The 22,750-nt window shown below is 47.9% G+C and overlaps 1 protein-coding gene across 1 annotated transcript; it reads left to right on the top strand.

Annotated features, from left to right (window-relative positions):
• Positions 1-874: 874 nt before the first annotated feature.
• On the top strand, positions 875-20,912 carry orc2 (origin recognition complex, subunit 2). The gene is given in 17 exon segments (XM_042345986.1): positions 875-881; positions 2,599-2,676; positions 4,150-4,236; positions 4,944-4,963; positions 6,463-6,520; positions 8,076-8,083; positions 8,638-8,799; positions 10,085-10,183; positions 10,971-11,080; positions 13,250-13,382; positions 13,824-13,920; positions 14,849-14,923; positions 14,926-14,994; positions 15,307-15,478; positions 17,569-17,630; positions 18,661-18,779; positions 20,826-20,912. Coding segments are annotated over 17 exon segments (1,443 nt in total).
• Positions 20,913-22,750: the final 1,838 nt, after the last annotated feature.

Here is a 22,750-nt window from a genome sequence, read left to right as displayed (position 1 = left end):
CACATTCATTCACTCATCCACTCATTCATTCTCCTCTGCTCCTCATTCACCCATCAGCCATTCACATTCATTCATTCATCCACTCATTCATTCTCCTCTGCTCCCTCATTCACCCATCAGCCATTCACATTCATTCACTCATCCACTCATTCATTCTCCTCTGCTCCCTCATTCACCCATCAGCCATTCACATTCATTCACTCATCCACTCATTCATTCTCCTCTGCTCCCTCATTCACCCGCGCAGTCATCCGTGCGAGCCTGACTGCTGGTGGGACACCGATTCCCCGAACTGGCGCAGAGTTGGTGTTGGATGTTGAACTTTTCTCGCAGGTTCGTCGCCAATCGCGCCCATGAAGAGGTGGCGGGGACACCGACGCTGCTGAATTGATGCACTCCCCCAGGAGGCCGTGTGGCCGGTGGGATGTGTGAACTAACAACTTTAACATCCATGTGAAAGGACAAATGTGTGTGTGTGTGTGAAGGAGGCGACCTGTTTAATGCGCTGTGGTGTATATTGTTGTATTGTTTTCCAGGGTTACGCGCCAGGAAAGCGGTGGTGGTGGCCCCGAGTATCGGCAGCGGCCTCTTGTCGCTGGAGGAGGAGAGCGACGTGGAGGCGGAGGAGGCCGCCACCGACGAGCGCTACCTGCAGATCCTGAGCAGCGGCGCTGCCACCCCCACTCCAGCCACGGTGACCCCGCGGGGCTTTGTTGTTCAACGATGACCCGTGACCCCGCGGGGCTTTGTTGTTCAACGATGACCGGTGACCCCGCGGGGCTTTGTTGTTCAACAATGACCGGTGACCCGTGACCCCGCGAGGCTTTGTTGTTCAACGATGACCGGTGACCCCGCGGGGCTTTGTTGTTCAACGATGACCGGTGACCCCGCGGGGCTTTGTTGTTCAACGATGACCGGTGACCCCGCGGGGCTTTGTTGTTCAACGATGACGGTGACCCCGCGGGGCTTTGTTGTTCAACGATGACCGGTGACCCCGCGGGGCTTTGTTGTTCAACGATGACCCGTGACCCCGCGGGGCTTTGTTGTTCAACGATGACCGGTGACCCCGCGGCCGTGCGGGTGGCATCCTCCTAATTCACTCGATTTGATGTCCTGCGCTCCACAAAGCATGCTCGCGGTTTGTACAATAAACTGGGGAAGCCCTCATCCTAAATGGCAACCATCCCAGTGACAAATCGCTCATCTTTATATTCGATATTAAACCAAACTCTGCCGACCCTTTGCCATTCGATGTGTGGCAAACCTCTTTGCTGAACCCATCTCCCTATAATTTGAACCTCTCCATCCAGGAATCCTCAGTGCCTGAGGAATGGAAAACTGCATTTGTGTGCCCTCTTCATGACCCGTATAACTACCGACTGATTAATTATCAATCTCATGCCTCCGATCAAAATCTTAGAAAGGCTACTCAAAATACAAATTACTGATAAAAGAATAACTTGCTCCACCCCAGGATATCAGGTTTTAGAAAAAAATTCAGCACAACCTTGGCGGTGCTAGATACTTGATTTTCTTGACCGATCAAATAAATACACTTTGCATTCCTCAACTAAAACTTGTTACTTTGTTGTTATTTTACCAGGTAATGCCCATAGAGCTATGTCGCTCTTTTTCAGAAGCGACCTGGCTAACACAAATGATAGCCTGATGAAGAGGCTTATCATGTGGACATTTATCGCAGCCAAATACTCTATACACGGACTACAATTGGATATTGTTAAAGCCGCTATACTCTCCATCTTTGACTATTGTCTTATTTATAGACTTAACGTAGGCTTAGCGCAAACATAAAAATAACGGGTTCCTTTGTGCCACTCCACACTTCATTTTTCCCTCTGCATGCTACAGAACCCATCACTGTTAACTTTATTTCAACTCTTATCAGCACCCCCCCCCCCCCCGATCTACACAGGAAATGGTGTTGGGCTATCTTCACCCTCAAAAGTGTTACAAAATAAGTCTACCAAATAAATTCTGGATCATTTAATCCCTCGGGTAAATTCCCATATTCTTAGAAGCTCCTCCCTCGCCCTACTCAAAAGTCCCCCCCCCCCCATGTGGGAACCAAACTTGGTTTATATTCCGTTGGTGTGGCGGCACCTCCTAGTCTCTGGAATAACCCAACAAAATGTTTGGGATCGCAACTTTACCACCCTTGTCCTCCTTGAAATCACTTTAGGACCTCAGCTTTCCATTAACGTGTACGTGCTTTGCGGAATTTAAGTTATAAATTACTTTTTGCATGTGATGTGTTCTACTAGCCTTGTATGTTTTGTGCTGGTTGTACCACATGTTGATGCATGATGTTGCCATTTGAACTTGACCACGTACAGTTGTTTGTTCACAGTTATTGCCGAATGGGTTTTAGCTGTGCCCCTTTGTGTTAACGGGTTGATGTTACAATAAAAGTGTTGCCTCTGAAGAACAACGTCTGCAACTCAGTTGGACTCACTACAAATATGTAAAGCAAGAGGAACGTTTGGTGTTTGGTGTTGGCCCTTAAAGTGACGTTCTTCTGCAGGGTAACGCAGCCTCTCGTGAGCTTCTCACCATAGTGTGTCCCCCCCCCCCCCCCAGGGCCCAAGGAGGTGCCGATGCTGTTGGGAACATTCGCATTTAAAACATCCAGCAAAAAGAACAAGCTTGCTGAAGTCGGTGAGTACCTCCTCATGGTACGTGAAGTCTGCTTGCATCCTAGACATTTCTTATATGTGCAGCAAACGTACAGGAATGTCCATAGCGATAAACACAACAACGTTTACATTTTTTTAAACTGAGAGATGAAGGGAGCTGCCACCGTGGTGGTGCACTGGGCTTACAATCCAGCGGTCGCCGATTTTGATTCCATCTCACGGAGCGGCAGGTTTAACAATGACGCAAATAGTCCTTAAATTCCTACACCCCACACCTCTGGTCACCACCATAGTTTGTGGACAGGCAGGTCCCGTGTGGTCAGGTAAAGTATGGGTACACCCACATCTTCCAAGACGTCCGGTAAGTATGAAAGAGTAGACCAATAACCCTCTCTCAAGTTCTCTCTAGTGCAGGGGTCACCAACCAAAATAACAGCAGTGTGGTTTGTCCGATCGCGCGCGCGCCAGTGCGTGTGTTCAGCCTGACATGCTTTACCAACCCTTTCAGGCTTAGCTGCTGCAACACAACAATAAAACCAGCAACTCGCCTAAGTACTACTACTAAACTGAACTTTGTATTTTTACCAGGTAAGGCCCACTATATAACTCTGTTACAGAAGTGACCTGGTCACAAATGATAGCTCAGTAAAGTGGCCTATCACGTGCACATTTATATCAGCCAAATGCTCGAAACACATTTCTCAATGTGGAGGGAAAAGCCAGAGGACCCGGAGAAAAATCCATGCGATCACGGGGAGAACATGCAAACTCCGAATATACAGTCTTCAGGGTCGGGGTATAGAACCCACGGCCCCTGCATTCCAGGCAAGGTAGTTAACGTTTGGCTACACATTTGTGGGTTGATTCAGCCCTTCATCCTTCCGGGGTCAATGAAATGAATACCACTTGGTAATGAAATCAACAGTCCTGTGGATAGACTCGCCGCCACCATATGAATGAGAAATTGTCACCACAGGCTCAGTGCTGTAAAACAGGAGATGAACGCCAATGCCTCAATTTTCATTCGATTAGGAAATGTCCGCTCCAGGCCAGTCGGTGCTTAAGTTACCTTGTACCGCATGGGAACAGCTGCCACTGGAGATGCCCTTTAAATACTTGAGATGAGGTGATTCAGCACGGGTTTCATAGCCAATATTACAATTCATCATTGATGGACAGATTTTATTCATTTGATCAAATAATTACCCAAATTTGCTGTTGCGAGATGATTTAATATTTAAAATCTTCCACGTGTGACAGTTTCGTTATTTGGGTGGTGACGGGTTACACGGCAAAACATCTTTCCAGATCATTACGTAGCCTAACCCAACAATCTATTATGAATTGTGAGATGTGCTGCAACGCGGCATAGTTGCTGAGGCACTAGCAAGTTCCGTGTAAATGCAGATATCCTTGTTATCGTCATTATCACAGGCACTCTTCGTTTAATTGTAAGCGCACCCGCGGTGTTCTCCGTCCTTGTTGCATCTCTCAGCCACGGAACTGGCCAGGACACCCCGGAGCGGCACTTCCCTTCACCGGGCTCCTGCTGAGAAGCCCACTCCCACCCAGCGGTCACCAGGTGGGGAACCACGAACAACACAGCCAACGGCAGCAGCCATGGAGGAAGTGTCTGGGTTGGCCCCGAGACCACGTCCTCTCCCAGAATGATCACTCGCGTCAATGTGGGGCAACAAAATGACCAGGATTTGAACTCGTGACCTTCGGCATAAAAGCCACCGAGGGACCACAGCAAATGCTCCCTCTAGCAAGGTAGCAGTGAAATCAAGTAAGTTCCACTTTCAATTTTACAGCTACAAAGTGCGAGTTGATGAGCAAGTGTCACTGGTTTAAACTGGGAACCAAATCCTTTTTGGGAAATTTTCATTGTGGAGCAGAATATTTCAATTGGGTTCAGTTTTCGTTTCAAGAAAATCTACAGATGTTTCTGTTTTCTGACTTTGATTTTTGGCTGGGTTCGATTCTCTCACTGCTGCCACCCCCGAGTGTGGCTCAGCGGAAAATCGATTCCTTCCAAAGGCGACTCTCTAACACGCAATATCGCAGAGCGGCTGTGAGGTTTACAACTCGCCACCACTTCACGTGTGCACCGTCTGTCTTCATGAATAATATGGCGCTTACTACATACGTTTTCGCAGCCAGTGTTACGATTTGCTGTAGATTTTTTGGGTTGGGCCACGTAATAATCTTCCAAAATTTGTGCTTGTCATTAATGTAGTTGTTTAATGTCATTGGCATTGTCTAATCGCTGTTTGTGCAATATTTCAGCTCTTCACCGCAAGCCAAAGGTGAGAATTTTCAGTTTATCACCGAATGAGTGACATTAGACACATTAACATATGCCGGCAGTCACAACTTATTTTATTGAAGTTGAAACTCATCAACCACCCACACACCGACTCACCCATTCACCCTCTCACCACTCTGCTGGCCACGACTGCCGTCTCTGCGTCTTCCCTCTGACTGCTTCACTTGGGAATTACCCTCCCATCCTCTCTTTTCCCAATTCTAAAAACGCATTAGCTTTTATCTGTTACAATTTTAATAGTGCTGTTTGTTTCTGGATATTTAACGTTTTTGCCTTTAACTGTGTTTATAAAAACTGTTTATACATATATAAAAAATCCCTCTGAGTGTCACTCCAATGTCTGTCTCTCTGTAACCTGCTGCTCCCTCTTCCCTGTAGTCGTGTCCCATCCATCGCAGCCTCCTTCCTGATTAAAACTGCAAAACTCTCCTGCAATGCCTTAGTCTGAACCTCCAAGTTACTTACCCTGCCCTGCCATTAGATGAGTGAGTGGCTCGCAATCTAAAGTTGCGAGTTAAAAATGTCGTTTGTGGGGGCGGTGGTGGGTGTGCCTGATTTAGCCCATCATCTGTTTGTAGCGGCTCGCACAGAATCGTGGAAGTTGAGGGCCGGGGTGGGTGGGGGTGACTTCACGGCCGTGTGCTGCTACCGTATTGCACTTGCGTCACTAATGGAGAGGGGTGGGGCGTGTGGGGGCTTGGGGTTTTTCCGGCACTGTAATTCAGAAAACATCGTGGTACGCCGGGAGTTTTATCGCAGCACGCGAGTGTTCTGCCACCCGCCATTTGCGAAATGATGCACTCGTGCGGGGGAGGATCGCCAACCACAACAACAAAAAGAGCCATTTTTTCGAATTCTGTGAAAAAAAAGCTCTTTCTGGAGGCACACAATGCATGTCAATTCTAGACGGTGGTGGGAAATAGTTGATGTCACGAGGCAGTCCTGGAAGAGCTACATTCCCACTCCGGAGCTGCAGGCTGCCAACCCTTGGTACGAGAGCAAGGCCAGTTCTAATCCAGGTTAGGGCATGACTCAGCCCAACATCTCTTTGGGGTCGATAAAATGAGTACCCGTGTGTGGGGAAGTCAACGGTGGTGGTTCAATAGACTCAACCACCACTGGCTTAGGGCTGTAAACAGGAGATGCGCACCAATGAATGCTTCAATGCGCATTTGAGCAGGAAATCACTTCGACATCTATTTTTACTAACCACAATTTCGGCGCACATAGCCTCGTACAATACGTGGTGAGCGTGACCTACGGTGTTTTATTATGGCTTTCTGACTCGCTGTGAAAGTGATAGCGTTAAAGTCCTGGAGCGTATATTCACGTTGTTAGATTCCATCTCCCTTTGAATCCTGTTTGTTTATTTACTACTATTATGCAACAGAATGTCAACTTGTGTCTGTGTAGCTCGAGTGTCGGAGGAGAACAGAGTGAGCACTGTGTGTCTTGTTGTGTGTCCTGCCCGTGTGACAGAAAGCCTCTCTACATGGCGTAGCCTCAACGCCGTATCGTTTGCGCAAGAGACTGAAAGGTTAGAGAAGCCGTCGATGCAAAGCAGTCTGGAGTGATTGATGATCCAGTTCTCACGGCTTCACTTGCTCGCCTGTGTTCAATCACCTCCTTATCACTGTTCTATCGCTACTACAGTAGTTACTGTTCCCCTGAACCTTCACTGGTTGATTTGTCCACGCATGTAGAGGAATCGGTCGAACAGACACTGCAGGTCAAAACAATACACTCACCCAGTTGCTTACTCCGACTCACCACACTGCAGGTAACACCAACACACTCACCACACACCCACCCAACCACTCATTCACCCACAAACCCACTCACCATACTGCAGCTCTCAACACTTATCTTTCTGCTTCTTTCTTTGCACTGCTGCACTTTGAAATCCCCGAACCTTCGTCTATTTCCCCCCAAGCTCTTCTCTTACAACAATATGCTTACAACTTATATATTTTATCTATTTTATGTATTAATTTTTAGTGATTTGCTTACACTTCCTATACTTTATTCCTGTCGTTTTTGTATTGTTATTGTAACTCTCTGACTCGCCCCTGTGAAAACGAGTTTCATAGTTCATCGGATTTCTCCACGATAAATAAAGATTTGGACAATAACCTTGCTCAATTCAACAAACGTGTTAACTCCCTGCTACTACAACTGTAATTGTGCTGTTTATCGGTGGCTGCTTGGCATTTGGGCTTGTGCTCAGCAACGGAATTTAAAAACGACAATTTCAGGTAGCAGCTGTGCTGACGATGCATGTGTGTCTGTCGCTTAATTTAAAACTGGACTAATCTTATAAGACTGCATTGAATGGAAACAACGCCAATGGACGCAGTGATCATGTGCACCAATTACATTGATCGTGAAATAATTCGTACACGTGACATTCGGTGCATGTGTCGTGAGCTTTACAATCATAAATACCTCTATTTTGCATTTATATGACGTTTGCTGAAATCCCTCAGCAACTTTCATCGCATTTCATCTCAAACATTCGACGGGCACCCCCCGTGGCAGCCGTCCCTTGGCGGCACAAGGTGACTTGGCATCTGGCCTGCCAGTGGGCATTATTCTGCCAGTAGGGGGCGATGATTGCTGCGGTGTACGTGATCCCAAATGAGTAATTTGCAGTGTATTTTTTGAAATTCGCCACACATGGGTCGACTCGTTTAGAATGACGCCACGGGATATTTGAAGTGCACGGCACACGGTATTTTAGTGTTCGTACTGCAGTATTAACCAGGGTGGTCTGCAGGAAAGTAATCGCGACCTCTGTTCCATGCGGCGAACGCGCTAACCGTGCGTCATGTCACTGCCCCAAACAGGTTATAACGCCACTTGGCGTTTTGGGTCTTTGGATGTGTGCTGCACAAATGTGTGTGCGCGCACGTGCATATAAATACATGAATAGATTCGTTAAAATCACTGCGTGGATTACTTCATGTGCACAAGTGTGAGCGCAGAAGCCCGTATATCCGGTGTGGCCAACCTGTAGCAGACCAAGAGCTTCAGGCGACGCCAGTTGACCACCGCTGCCCTATATAAATACTCGTGAGTGGAGTTGACCGAAGATCCCAATGTAGGACTAGCGAGTCTTGGCGATTCTTGGTGGCGCCGGCTGCCTTCCCGCTTGTCTGTGGTTTCCTGCGCGTTAACAAAGTTAACGTTGTTGTCATGGAGCATAACCACCAATGTTAGATGATTAAATAATTGACAGAGGTTGGCTTTGTGGATAATAAAGATATAATTATGTATGATCATGAGTGAATAGGCTTTCTAGACCAATGCATTATATTGGTCACAATCGACATAGATAGTGTTTCATTACTTTTTGTGAGCCTGTGGATGTCTGTGTCTATTTTGTCTGTGATTCTGCGGGTCTCTGTGATTCTGCGAGTCTGACTCTGTGTGATCTTGTGGGTCTCACTATGGGGACCTCATTTGCCAGTAAAATATGATAATTGGTTCTTTACCCTTCTATCTGGCAACAAAACTGACACCTTGCAAAAAGGTGTCAGTTTTGTTGCCAGATAGAAGGGTAAAGAACCAATTATCTTGTGGGTCTCGTAAAAAATGTTGCATCATTACTTTTAATATTATTAATTGTTGATTGGTTGTTTCTTTGGAACAGAGGTTCAGTCAGACAGTGAGAGCGAGCTGTCCGAGTCTGTGTCGGAGGAGGAAGATTCGCACAGCGAGGAGGAGACCGTGAAAGGCAGAGGAGGAGCGGAGGCCAACAGAACCCACAAGTTGACTCCAGCGAGGAAGAGAGGCAAACGAGGAGCTCGCATCACTGTGAGTGACTTGGATACCCGTACACACAGAGACCCACAGACTTGCATGCACAGACTGACACAGACCCACAGACTCACACAGAGACCCACAGACTTGCACAGAGACCCACAGACTGACACAGAGACCCACAGACTCACACAGAGACCCACAGACTGACACACAGACCCACAGACTCACACACAGACCCACAGACTCACACAGAGACCAAAAGACTTTGACAGAGACCCACAGACTGACACACAGACCCACAGACTCACGCACAGACCCACAGACTGACACAGAGACCCACAGACTCATACAGAGACCCACAGACTGACACAGAGACCCATAAGCCTCACAAAAACCGATATTGGATCTTCTGTTGTATGTTGAACTTATTTGGAACTTTTTATCAAAGTTCCTCAAACATGCGGTAGCAGTGTACTTGTAAAAGATTTAACTACCAATTACATGGAACCCTTACAATCTGTTTTAGACTGGCGCACAGTACTGAAACAGCTGTGGGCCAGGTGGTAAATAATCTTCCGATGACCACTGGCTCTGACACACTTAGCATCCTTATTTAGACGGATCACAGTGCCACCTTTGATATGAGATCCTTTTGAACCGCTGCAAAAATAACATTGGCATAACTGAAAAGGCGCTCTTCCGGTTTCAGTGTTACATCCTGTTCTATCATACCTCTTCTGGCTTCTGTTCATCGGTTCCCGCTGAAGCTTATAATCAACCGTAAGATCTTGTTGCTAATATTCCCAATATTCCATCTCTGAATCTTTGTTCCACGTACTCAGTTTTCAATGCAACATAAGACGAAACTCCTCTCCAGGGCGACTGGGCCTTCAGCTGTGTGCCCCCCCCCCCCACTTGTGGAACGCCCTCCTCTGCCATATCAATGACTCGGGTGTGTAGAAGTGTAGTGGGTTCAATTGAGGTGCGCACTCAACTTGGAGGCAACACTATTTATTAACACATAACAACCAACGTGAACACTATACATAAGGTGGTGACCACCGTTCCTAATCTCACACTCGGGAGGGGATACTACATAACGTGATCAGGGCAGTTTAGCAGGTTGCCTGGTCACGGACGAGAGCCGGGGGCTTATGGGACCCCGGGGTCCCGCCATAAGGTTCATCAAGTATAACGGATTAAAATAATAATTTTGTGTTTTCATTTTATGTACATTTTACATTTTTTTTTTTTAGCTGACCTCGTCTGGCCAAGTGTGAATTCTGGACATTTGGGGGTTCACCAATCTGGGGGTTCACTGTGTTGTCACTTGCAGCAAGAAGTGGTGGAAGATTACTTTGACGCCCACAAAACCTCGAAGGTCATCACTTCTGACCGCACGTTGTCCAAGCTGCAGTCTCCACGCCTTGACCAGGTGAGTTTACGTGCCTGGGTTGTGTGTCCATCTGGGTTACCGTTTGGTTCAGAGACCCGGACTCTTGATGGACGAAGCCGCACGGTCATATCTTGTTGGCATTTGAGCTCAGGTGTCTGTAACGAATGCTGGAAATTTTTGTTGCCACACTTTAAATTTCGTAGCCAGAACAAAGACAGTCACTGCATTGCGCGTTTTCAGATGTGCTTCTGCGGCCATCTGGAACGCTCTTCTGGTATAAGGAAGCCACTGGAGCTGTGCACTTTTAAATCATCCAGATTGAAAACGTATTTCTGTAGAACTGCTTTTTGTGTTTAGTTTGTTCTCCTCCTGCACCTCCAATTAACATGGTGGGCTACGTACGGTACGAAAGAAGTTCAACATACATATAATGCATATGTCCGGAAGAGAGGGACGTGTGTGCCGGATGGAGGGCTGATTGCCAAGACCGGCATGGCAGCGATCTCCATGAGTCTGGTGACAAAAGGGAAGAGAAGACCTAAGAGCGGATGGTGGACGGGAGTCTATTCGAGCTTTTTGAAAACTAATTTTCTTTAGAACTGCTTTTTGTGTTTAGTTTGTTGTCCTTCCCCCCGCACCTCTGATTAGCGCGGCTGGCTACGTATGGTGTGAACGAAGTTCAACATACTGTACATACGAAGCGTGATGTTGGAAGTTGCTGCACGTTGACTGTGCAGCAGCTGCTGCTGCGGGACTGGGCGACGTGTGTGACAGTGTCGGCGTCAGCGTCAGCGTCGTGATTCCGTTGGTGCTGTGCGCCGTGCAGGAAACCCTCGGCCGCCTGCTCAGAGCTGTGCAGCTGCCGTTCCGCGAGGAGCGCAAGCAGCTGGAGCGGGAGTACCGAGGCCTCTTTGCAAAGTGGATGACGCAGCTCAGGTCGGGACGTTCGCCCCTTGCACTCTGTGTTGTTACAACTCAAAGCACCGATCATAGAACGGAGGGGGGACAAAAGTTACGTGAACAACAGCCCAGAGTTTGACGCGTCAGGGCCCAAAGAAGGGGGAGAACTGGGTGGGGATCACTAGTGTGGACACGATATCTTATACGGGGGATGGGGGGGGTAAGAGAAAAGGTAACTAACATAATGGGAAAAAGAGAGGGCTAGGGGGGAACGGGGGGTGGGTGGGGCAAAAGAGGGGAAGCCATGTAATAAAGCACCACAAATACAATAATTCACACGCGGCAGATGAACTTGTGAACTCATGTCCCACGGAGCAGCACTCCGCTCCCGCCCATTCCCGGAAGAGGGGTGCAACCCGCACAAATAGCCGTCCCCTCCACCCGACCTCCCGGCCTGCACACCAGATTTTAGAAGCATAGGGGACCATCTGGCCCTCACTCTTGCACTCTTTGAACGCAGCTGCGCAGCATAGGGCCCAAAGTCTCAAAATGGCAAGCGACTGGCAGCAAACGACAACCATCAGAGCTGTAACTGATACGAGTTGACACGTTTCACAGATTGAGAGGTTATTGTGAGAGCTTGGAGAAAAGAGAGGATGGGAGGGCATTCCAAAGTGGAGCAGTGCAGTGAGTGAGTGTATTGGCAAGTGCGTGATTCTTGGAGTGAGGGTGGGTGTGCGCGATATGTTGTGGGGAGCGGTTGGTGCAGCGTTTGGCGGACTGCGCTACGAACCCGGCAACCCGACTTTGATTCCCGCTCGCGGCCAATACCAGTGTAGTATCAGTGAGGTTTGTAGGAGGCAACTTCTTTTATTTAGAACATTCACGGTCTCGTCCACACACGCTCTACAGTCGCTTAGCTTCGCCTATACACAACACTAGCTATCTAACACTGACGGCGCTGACTGATACAGCCAACTACTTTCTAGCAGCGCAATAGCGAACGAAGACGGCAACGGCGACGAGACGACAGCGACGAGGAGACGAATCCAATCCCAGAATCGGCAACTCCCACTCTCGGCTCCTTTTATCCTACCAGCGTGGCCTGGCCACGCCTCCCTTCTCGAACCCACTAGCGGGCTCCAGGGGCTTCCAGACGGGGTCCTCCATGACCCTTGCCCCAGTTCCTCCGCCCTGCCAACACACGCGAGCACACGCTCACCGGCGTGTGTCGTCTGTCCACCACAGTTGCCGCCGCTGCCCAGCAGCCGGCGCTATTACACTACGCCAGTAACGATTATCTAAACCGGTCTTGGGCCTCCTCGAGGTAGACGCAGCCTCAAATGTGTACCTGGTGCGGTGTGTAAACATCTCCACTTGGGAGACGAAGGTGGCCAGGTGTGGTGCTGGCCACCCACCCCTCGTGTGCGCTGCCAACGTTAATAGTTGCTCACTAACAGCACTTGCCCCAATGGTATGATAAGGCTTTGGAGGATCTTTGTCTTTGTTTTGGCAATAACAATTAACATCGGAGGATGATGATTTATATACATTCTATGACCTCCTGTCCTATATGCTAGCTAAAGCAGCCCCTCGGGAAAAAATCATCCCATTTGGTGACTTTAATGCCCAAGTGAGTTATGACGCAGGCACCGAGGCCAGAGTCATTGAAAGGCATGGACCAGAGCAGCTCAATAACAATGGTCAGGGGCTGTTGGACTTGTGTGAAACTCATGGTTTATCATCACCAACACACTGCCGCATCCACACAACATCTGCTGGACTGTATAGTGATAGAGCAGTGAACGGGGCCCATGTCCTTGACACCCGACCTTCTGTGGTCTCGACTAGCTCGTGAAGTTTGCAAGCGAGACATTCATAAGCGCTTGCAGCTGAGGTCGGCATCATACCCTCCTCCTCCTGATGCTGAGAGGAAATGGGTGAGGTTCAGGATTGTGTATTGAACCTATTTACGTGACTTTACCGAAAGACACAAAGAATATGAATTTCTGCAGTTACGAAAGCTTTAAGTCAAGATTCAGGATTGTGGTTCATGCAACTGCAATGGCTGCATTGGGTATGTGGGTCAGACCTCCCCATAGATTCTGGCTGATGGAGGAGATGTTCCGGCTAACTGAAAGTGGCAGACCCACTTCCACCGTGTACATGATGACGCTGGCTGATTTCACTCGGTCTGTTCGGTAGACTGGGGTTCAATGTGCTGCTGTATGGACTGGGGTCCAAGCGCAATCTGCTGGAGGAGTTCAGATGTGCGCTCCTGCCCAACCGCTGCCATGTGGTCATCAACGGATACTTCCCCTCCATCACCATCAAGATGGTCAGTGGTCCAGTGTAATACGAGCTATTACACAGTAGAAGAGTTATCATGTAACACCTCAAGTTGCTGTTGCTGAGACCAACAGAGACCCACAGATTCGCTAAAACAACAACCAGTGTTTGCACCGAGTTGCAGTGACGTCCCCATAGCTCTTGTGCCAAGCTAGTTTCATCACAGACTCGCACAGAGACCCACATACACACACAGAGACCCTTAGATTCACCCTGAGAGCCACAGACTCACAGAGACCCACAGATTCGCAAAAACTACTGTTTGCCACTGAGTGGCGGTAATATCCTCATTGCGATTATGCCAGGTTAGATACACCACAGACTCGCACAGACTTGCAACAAGATGCACAGACTCAAACAGTCGCACAGACTCATAAAGTGGCCCACGTGGTGTGGTGTGGTGATTGGTGTTGTGTTACCGGCTCTACAGGTGTTGAATTCAATTATATCAGAAGTTCTAGAAGATGGAATCGGCATTCGCAACCCTATGGAGCAGCTGGCTCACATCTGCTCCAGGTTCCGGCAGGGTGGGTTCAGCTGTCCGCACGTCTGCCGTCACGCAGAATGACGCTATGCCACCTGGATGCTCATGAGTGTGTTGTTGCTCATCTGGCTGAGGAGGCGTCGAAGAAATATGGTTTTCTTCTCCGTGCCAAAACCCCTTCAACTCGGCACAATCATTACTGCTGCTACTCACAGCGCAGAGTCAGCTGACGCTGGAATCCTGCTGTCGTCATATCTGGGGTGGAGAGCACCCAGTTCCTACATCGCTGCATCTGACAGAGTTCCGTTGTAAAGCGGTCACGGTGATTGATGACCCAATCACCCTAATCGGCGGTGCAGGGGAATGACAACAAACTAAACACCAGAGGTGTGGACTCGAGTCATGTGACTTGGACTCGAGTCAGACTCGAGTCATGAATTTGATGACTTCAGACTCGACTCGGCAAAATGTACAAAGACTTGCAACTCGACTTGGACTTGCATAACAATGACTTTGTCCCACCTCTGAGGTGTGGACTCGAGTCATGTGACTTGGACTCGAGTCAGACTCGAGTCATGAATTTGATGACTTCAGACTCGACTCGGCAAAATGTACAAAGACTTGCAACTCGACTTGGACTTGCATAACAATGACTTTGTCCCACCTCTGCTAAACACAAAAGCAATTCTAAAGAAATTCGTTTTCAATATATATATAAAAGTGCATGTTCCAGTGGCTTCCTAATAACGGAAGGAAGTTCCAGACGGCTGCAAAAGCACATCTTAAAGCCGCGACCTCAGTGACCGTCTTTTGGCTCGCCAAAAACCACTGCGAGGATGACCAGAATTCGTGTGATGCTTTATGCTCCTTGACGAGATCAGCAAGGTATTGTGGTTAATTTGTGGCAAGCACTTTGTGTGTCAACGGTGCGACCTTATGAACCTGAGTGTCTGTGTTCATGTCTGCGGCAGATAGCAGCTTGGAGCTCTACCTGGTGATTCACAACATCGACGGGGAGATGTTGCGCGCCGAGCGGAGCCAGCGGGTCCTGGCCAACTGGCCAGTCTGCCGAACGTGCACCTCATCGCCAGCGTCGACCACATCAACGGCCCTCTCAGTACGGGGACACGCGTACATTCGTTGCAGCGGTTACCGCGCTGTTTGGTTCTTGCCCATAGCCAACACCAGTGACGATTATCTTAACAAGTGCTGGGCCTCCCCGAGGTCCACTCGGCCTCAAATAAGTACCTGGTGCATTGTGTAAACATCGCCGCTAGGGAGACAAAGGCGGCCGGGCATGGTGTTGCCCATCCACCCCCTCGTGTGCTGTCGTGCTGGCCTTCTTCATAGGTCCTTCTGACTAACAGCACTCGCCCCAACAGTTCGTAAAATGCGATATGGGTGCATCTTTGTGTGGTGTGCGTCTAAGTCTGGGAGCAGAGCAAAGTTGGCTGGTTTAACTGGCTGTGGTGCGAGGTCACGACCTACGAGCCCTACGCAGAGGAGACGTCGTACGAGAACTCGCTGCTCGTCCAACAGTCGGACTCGCTTGCGCTCAGCTCTCTCACCCACGTACTGCGCAGCTTGACGCCCAATGCCAGGTATTAAGCACGCCGATACCGAAGGCCGACACACACGAACACAGGAACAAAGACACCCCGCGTAGCCTTGACAGCGATTTTTGACAAGTGACGTTAGCAAGCACCATGAAGTTTGGCACGGCCCTTGAGGGGTGCAGGTCAGCACCACGCCCGGCCACCCCCGTCTTCCCATTGCTTGTGTTTTTTTTACATACAGCACCAGGTACTCGTTTAAGGCTGAGTCTACCAAGGGTAGCCCAAAACCTGTTCAAATATTCGTTATCGATATTTGGATATTTGCCAGGTGCATCCACACCAGGAGTGTTAAAATCGTTTTTCTTACTCCTAGGTTTTTTCGGTAAAGTCACGTAGGTAAAACATTAAAATTAATAAAAGTAAAATAAAATAAAAATCACGACTGTATCAAGCAGCTGTCGTGGCTGTGACGGTTCCACCTGAAGACGGGAGCTTGTGTTGCCTCCGAAACGTCGTGATTTTTATTTTATTTTACTTTTATTAATTTTAATGTTTTACCTACGTGACTTTACCGAAAAAACCTAGGAGTATGGATCATTGCAGTCACGAAAGCTTCAAATCTAGAATCGTTTTTCTTGTTGCATCACCGGTAATGGCATGAAGGACCCAGTAACTATTGCCAGTTACCAGTTTGCTGCACGTATAGAAATGTCTAGAGCGACAATTGTAACACTTTGACCTTGTGTGATGAGAAGGGGAGCTCTCACAGCGGTGTAAATGTTGGCAAATCGTTGGAATTAAAATCCAAAGGTTGCAGGTTCGATCCCGTGTCCCGTTGCGGCAGTTGAAACAATGGTGCAAGGTTCCTAATTTCCCCATAATGCATCATTGCTCCTGTCTATCTAGCAGCAGTATTGTAGCAGTCAAGATTGTGGTTATCGCCTCCCAAAGGTGAAATAGGAGAAACTCCGACTTTGCCAAAACCCAGCCTTCCACTAAACCCAATCCCTGAGTGCAGACAACCCAAACAACCAGCTATAAACACAAGACGCAGTCCAGTCACTACTTGGTTTTCTTGACATTTATTCTCAATCTCACCTCCTGAAACGGTCATGGTCCAATGTAAATAAACACAGTATTGTATGAGTTATAGAAACAAAATCTCACTTGCATGTGTCTCAAACCATGGACCTATCAAGATAACCAATTTCTGGGGCAAGAGTCGAGGCAAAGAAAAAACGAGTAACTGGTGTTTGAAAAGAACAACACAAGCAAATATGAAAAGATTTTCAACGGTTACAGGGCAATGGAATAATGCAAGTCACATGAACAATATCAACATTAACGGCAGTATAAAGTACATGGTCAGGTAATAACAAAAACAACACAGTCCTAATAGTTAGTGACGAAAGTCTAGACTCCAGTGACCAGTCAAGGAAGGGGTGTGAGCCTCAACTCACGAGTATCAAACACAGGCCGATCAGTGCTGCACAGACTCCTCCAGTCTAAATAAAGATTCTGATTCTGTTAAAGGTCTCGGGACTCGCTGACCAAGGTGCAGGGGTCACGAGCTCATAGGGATCGAAGGTCTAGGGCACAGACCGAGCGAAGATTCACAGCTGTCAGGGTTCGTACGCTTTTGGCACTGAAACGAGGAGATTTGCAGAGGTGATGAGGTTGCAAAGCTGAGTTGCACTGCTTAATAGGTGGGAGTGAATCGGCAGTGCTGGATCTCCAGTCACCCTGACGCTTGACTCGGAACTCTGTCAGCACCAGGGAGGGAGGGACTGGGTGCTTCACCCCAATTATGACGGCAGCAGGATTCCAACTTCAGCTGACTCTGTGGTGTGTGTAGCAGCAGTAATGATTGTGCAGAGATGAAGAGGCTTTAGCAGGGAGAAGACAACCACGCTTCTTAGATGCCTCCTTAGCCAGATGAGTAACGCAGCCGTTCCATGACAGCTAAGATAAGATTTCTGTACCAAGCATATTAATGGTTTGACTTTCGATGAGAACATCATTGTTCAATATAACGGGAGCAACTGTGGAATGGCCGGCATTGTGTGTTGGTATTATCATTGACTGGCTGTCTGTTGCATGGAGCGTGACCATTTACAATCACTCTCTCCTTACAGGGGAATATTCCAGCTGCTTGTGGAGCATGAGATCGACAATAAAAACAACCCCTCCAACCCAGGTGAGAGGCTCTCTCCACACCTACCCAACTTGCCGTGCGTTGCCGACACTGCCACTCGTGACATCACGGCTGCTGCTTGAGTGTACCGTTAACATCTCACCGCGGTGACGAAATGTTACCTGTGCAGGAGGTCGTGGGTTCGACACTGACCCTGACGCCTGCTGTATATTTGAAGTTTGCGTGTCACTCTCCCAGTGGTCGTGGGGAATTTTCTCCGGGTCCAGTTTTTCCCTCATTTTATATCAACATTCATTTAGCTGCTAATCATTTCCACGTGATAAGCCACTTCGTTGAGCTATCAATAATGGCCAGGTTGCTTCTGAAAAAGTGCTATATAGCTCAATGGGCCTTATTTGGTAAAATAAAACATAGTTTTAGTTTGGTATTGTCTGAGTTTTACCAGTTCATGAGCTCAAATCCTGGTTGAGTGTTGACTCAGTGATCGTCTTTTGGAGTTTAATAAAATGAGTAACCCTTTGTAGGTAGTCAACAGTGATTGTGCTATGGAGAGCCTCGTCCCTGACATATGAATGTAGAATTTCCACCGCTTACTGCAAAGGGCTGTATTGTGGATTTTGACGTAACTTTTCCTCGTCCAACAAATGCGTCCCATGTATTGCGCGAGTTGCTGCTGATGGAGTGTGTATTGTCTCTGGGGGGAGTGGTGGCGCAAGGGTTAGCATACCGCGCTGCAAACCCAGCGACCCGAGTTCACTTCCTGCTCACGGCCAACACCAGTGACGATTGTCAGAAACTGGTCCTGGCCCTCCCCTAAATCGACTCGGCCTCAAATGAGTACCTGGTGCAATGCGTAAACATCGCCACTCTGGAGATTAAGGTGCCTGGGCGTGGTGCTTGTCACCCACCCTCTTGTGTGCCCGTAACCGACCTTCATAGGTGCTCGCTAAACAGCACTTTCCCTAACAGTCTCTTGAGGCTATACGAGGGATCTTCGTCTGTTGTGGTCTCGTGGTGGCCATGCCACGCCAGGGCTGCCTTGCTTGAGGCTCATGCGAGCTGCGTTGTTCAGGTTTGTCGTTCCAGGACTTCTACGAGCGCTGCCGAGTGGCGTTCCTGGTGAACAGCGACCTCACCCTGAGAGCGCAACTCACCGAGTTCCGCGACCATAAACTCATCCGCACCAAGAAGGTGCCCTGCTGTGCCCCGCTAGGGATGCGTGTCGCTGTCGCTTGCCGTCGCGTTCACCTCCACGCTGAGATTCAATGCTGTGGTCATTCCCCTAATCCAGGGGTTGGCAACCTGCGGCTCCGGAGGCTCATGCGGCTCTTTAGGGACCACTTGGTGACGTTATTCACATGCGTTACGGCTCCTGAGATATTGAGTGTTTTTTACCGAATTCGAAAAAAATTGGCTATTTTTGTTGTCTTGGTTGCCAACCCCTGCCCGAGTCACTTACGGACCCCCCTCCCTGCCCATGCCGAGTCGTTGTGTGTGCACTGCTCCCGTAGCTGGCACAGACCAGATGGGTAAATATGGGCTTTTATTTCATTTTAAATAGGTGGTGACATGACCCAGAGGGAGGTTCGCGGTTCGATTCCGGTAGGCTACCCTGGTTAACACTGCCATGTGTAGATTTAAAAACGAACTAAAGGCGTGTATTACATGTATGAACTTTCTCAGTCTTATCCAGACTGCCAGCCTAAGAGACATTTGGCAGCAGTGATCATTGATGACTGTGCTGTGCTGATGAGTCCTAATGAAGATGAAACCGGTCTACAGGTGTCTTTGTTTCATTGCTGCCCGTTGGAACTCTTTAAGTTGGTGTTCTAAACAACAACATTGCCACACATTCAATTCTGTAAATGGCTCAATTAGGATTATTTCGTATGTATGTTGAACGTCTTTTACACTGTACTTAGCCAATCGTGCTAATCAGAGGTGCGGGGGAAGGACAACAAACTAAACACAAAAGCAATTCAATAGAAATTAGTTTTCAATTGACGTGCATAGGTCCAGTGGCTTCCTAATAGCGTTCCAGATGGCTGCAGAAGCACATTTTGTTTACTTATATTCTCCTAAACGACACGAATGATGACTTTTGTGAAAGACTAAGAGTTTTAAATCTTGATTTAAAGCTTTCGTGATTGCAGGAATTAATACTCTTTGGGTCTTTCGGTCAAGTCACTTAATTAGAAAATAGATCACGACGTTTCGATCGCAACACAAGCAATCGTCTTCAGGTGAGAGAGAGAGAGAACGCTGCTGAGACAAGGTCTTATATAGGCCTGAGATGGGTGCATCAAGGTAGGTGGGTGGAGCTAGAGATGGTCCAACCACAGAGGCTGGGGCAGTGGACACCCAGCCTGTCTATACAAAGACATCCAACCTCGTAATGAAACTCAGAGAGTCAATTAACATCGGTAGAAAGGATGGAAACATCATAGCAAGTTAAGACTTACCTGGTTAATCACATCCTTCCAATGATTTCTCAGTTGAAGTTGTGTTTGTTTATCTATCTGGATGGCTTCATTAACAAATCTTTGATGATAGCCAGTAGGTTTGCAGAGTACCTTCGTCTTGGAAAAATCAATATCGTGTGAGCCCACAGCGTTAAAACAATGATCAGCCACGGCTGAGGTATTGGTCCTGCCGTGTTTCAGATCTGCCTTGTGTCACGAACACGGTCCGAGACGTGACGCTTAGTTTCGCCAATGTAACTACTGCTGCAGACACAGCTTAGTTTGTAGACGCCTGGGTATTGCATGTCAGGGATGACATCCTTCACAGATTGGAGCAGATCACGAATTTTACGTGCTGTGTTGAATCGCACCTGGATCTTGTGTTTGTTTATGATTTTGGAAATATTTTTGGTGACCCCTGCTATGTATCGCAAGGTGATGGTTTTGATTGGGTCCTCAGATGTTTTTTTCCCATGGTTGGGGTGACAGCTTTGCGGATTGTGCGGTCCGAATATCCATTAATCTTGAGGGTTTGGTGTATGTGCTCCAGCTCACTGGCTAGGTGGTGCTGGTCGGAGATGTAGCGGGCCCTATGGTGTAGGGTTTTGATGAGGGAATTCTTCTGCGCTGGATGGTGGTGGGAGTCAGGTTTTAGATAGGCATCCATGTGGGTGGCTTTCCTGTAGACAGTGTCCCAATGAGCCATCTGGTCTCTTATCGATTAAAACATTCAAGAATGGTAACTTGCCATCCTAAGAGTTTTCCGTGTTTGCAGGGCGCTGATGGAGTGGAGTACCTGAGCATTCCCATCGACGCTTCGACGCTCGGCAGCTTCATGGAAAACCAAGACCTGGATTCGTGAACAGAGCGGTAGGAATAGTTGGGCCCATGCTCTGGATTGGACGTGGATATAACTCGGGACGGAGCGTTGTACCCTTGCATTGATCATCACAAGAGGCAAAATCTAACACTTGAGTCAAATCAGGAGGAGGCTGCTTATGCAATGTCTAACAATCATGACGTAGACGGTTCTACCTCACACAGCTGTCCCTCAACAAGAAAATAATAAAGTGTTTTTTTTACACATTCCATCAGCCACACAGTCTTGCTTTCTGTGAGTGTATAATTTCAGCAGCTCCTTTATTTCAACACAAACAAAACTGGACCCGTTTCAACTTTCAGCGTCTTATCATCCGTCAGCCCCACGTGAATTAATGCTGGCGAGTTGCCAGACGTGTATAGGTAAGAGGACCTTCTCTGTGAGATATGAGTTCTTGTTCGACACGAAACCCCGTAGTTTTGTGTTACACAATGTATTGTGCCTTTTGACAAGGGACTATCGTTTTTCATGGGAAAAGAATGGATAATACGCTGTAACATAGCTTCAAAAAGTCAGTCTCCACTCGTTCGCCATCATTGTCAACGGACGCCTGGAATCTTCTCCAGGTGGTCTCCAGAGCCCCGGAGGCACATTTCTTGTGGTGTTGTTGCAATTTCTCGGAAGTACCCTGTTTACACACGAGTCTTTAGGGTTTGCAGGAAACATTCACAATATAAGAATCGTAAATGAAAAGTGTTTATCATGAGTCCAGGAATCGGTTTAATGTCAACACACGTGTCTGTGTCAGCTGCTGGGTCTGTAACATTACCTTCAGTGACGTCACTGATATGACCCATCACAAAACTCACATTCATCAATAACATGCTCGTCTCGTCATCAAAAATGTACGTACATATTCGGCGACGTTTCAGGCAATAGCCCTTCTTCATAGCACATAGGTCATTGTCCAGCCGATTATATCTGTTTCCTCATAAAGCCACTCGTTGATGAAGGTGTTGAGTTGTATTTGTGCTTGGTTTGCCATTGTCAGTGCAGTGTTATCAATTGTTTGCTCTCAAAGTGGGCTTCTACGTTGTTTGTAAATGGTATTTGGTAAATAGTCACGTGCTATTTTGCCTGAAAATAAATGCATATGCCAATCACTCTTCGTTGTTTGTCCACTGTTCATCCTTCATGCTGGGAGGGTGCAATGTTGTTTACACAATTTCTGATCACAGGCTGAAAACGTCAAGCGGCCAGCAACAAACAGCTCGTTCGAAGCTGTAATAATAGATCATTATTACAGCTAATAGATACGGGTTGAATTGAGAGGTTAATGTGAAAAGGCTCCCATAGACCCATGTAAGTATCCATAGACGTCAATGTTAAATCGTCCATAGACTTCAATGTTAAGTCTCCCATAGACTTCAATGTTAAAGTCTCCATAGACTTCAATGTTAACGTCTCCCATAGACTTCAATGTTAAAGTATCCCATAGACGTCAATGTTAAATCGTCCCATAGACTTCAATAAGCACAAACACCAGCCAGGGGGGATGACCTCTTGCCCCCCCGCCCACTGTGTGGGTATGGGAGCAGTGGTGCAGTGGTTTAGCGCATTGTGCTACGAACGCGGCGAGGTGAGTGAGATTCCCGCTCACGGCTCACATCATCAGTGACGAGTAATATCTGGCCCTGGGTCTCCCCTAGCTCAACTCAGCCGCTCCCCACACCACACGCACACACGTGTGTACACACACACACGTGTGTATACACACTTGCGTACACAAAAGATCCCCCATATAGCATTAACAGACTGTAGGGGTGTTGAGACCGACACGCCCGTGACTCGCTGGATTTAGTGTTCTTATGAGCATCCGA

The sequence above is a fragment of the Callorhinchus milii genome, unplaced genomic scaffold (assembly GCF_018977255.1).
Source record: "Callorhinchus milii isolate IMCB2004 unplaced genomic scaffold, IMCB_Cmil_1.0 Scaffold202, whole genome shotgun sequence".
Classification (NCBI taxonomy): Eukaryota; Metazoa; Chordata; class Chondrichthyes; order Chimaeriformes; family Callorhinchidae; genus Callorhinchus; species Callorhinchus milii.
Note: the sequence above shows the minus strand (reverse complement) of the source record. Positions and strands in the feature narration are given on the sequence as shown.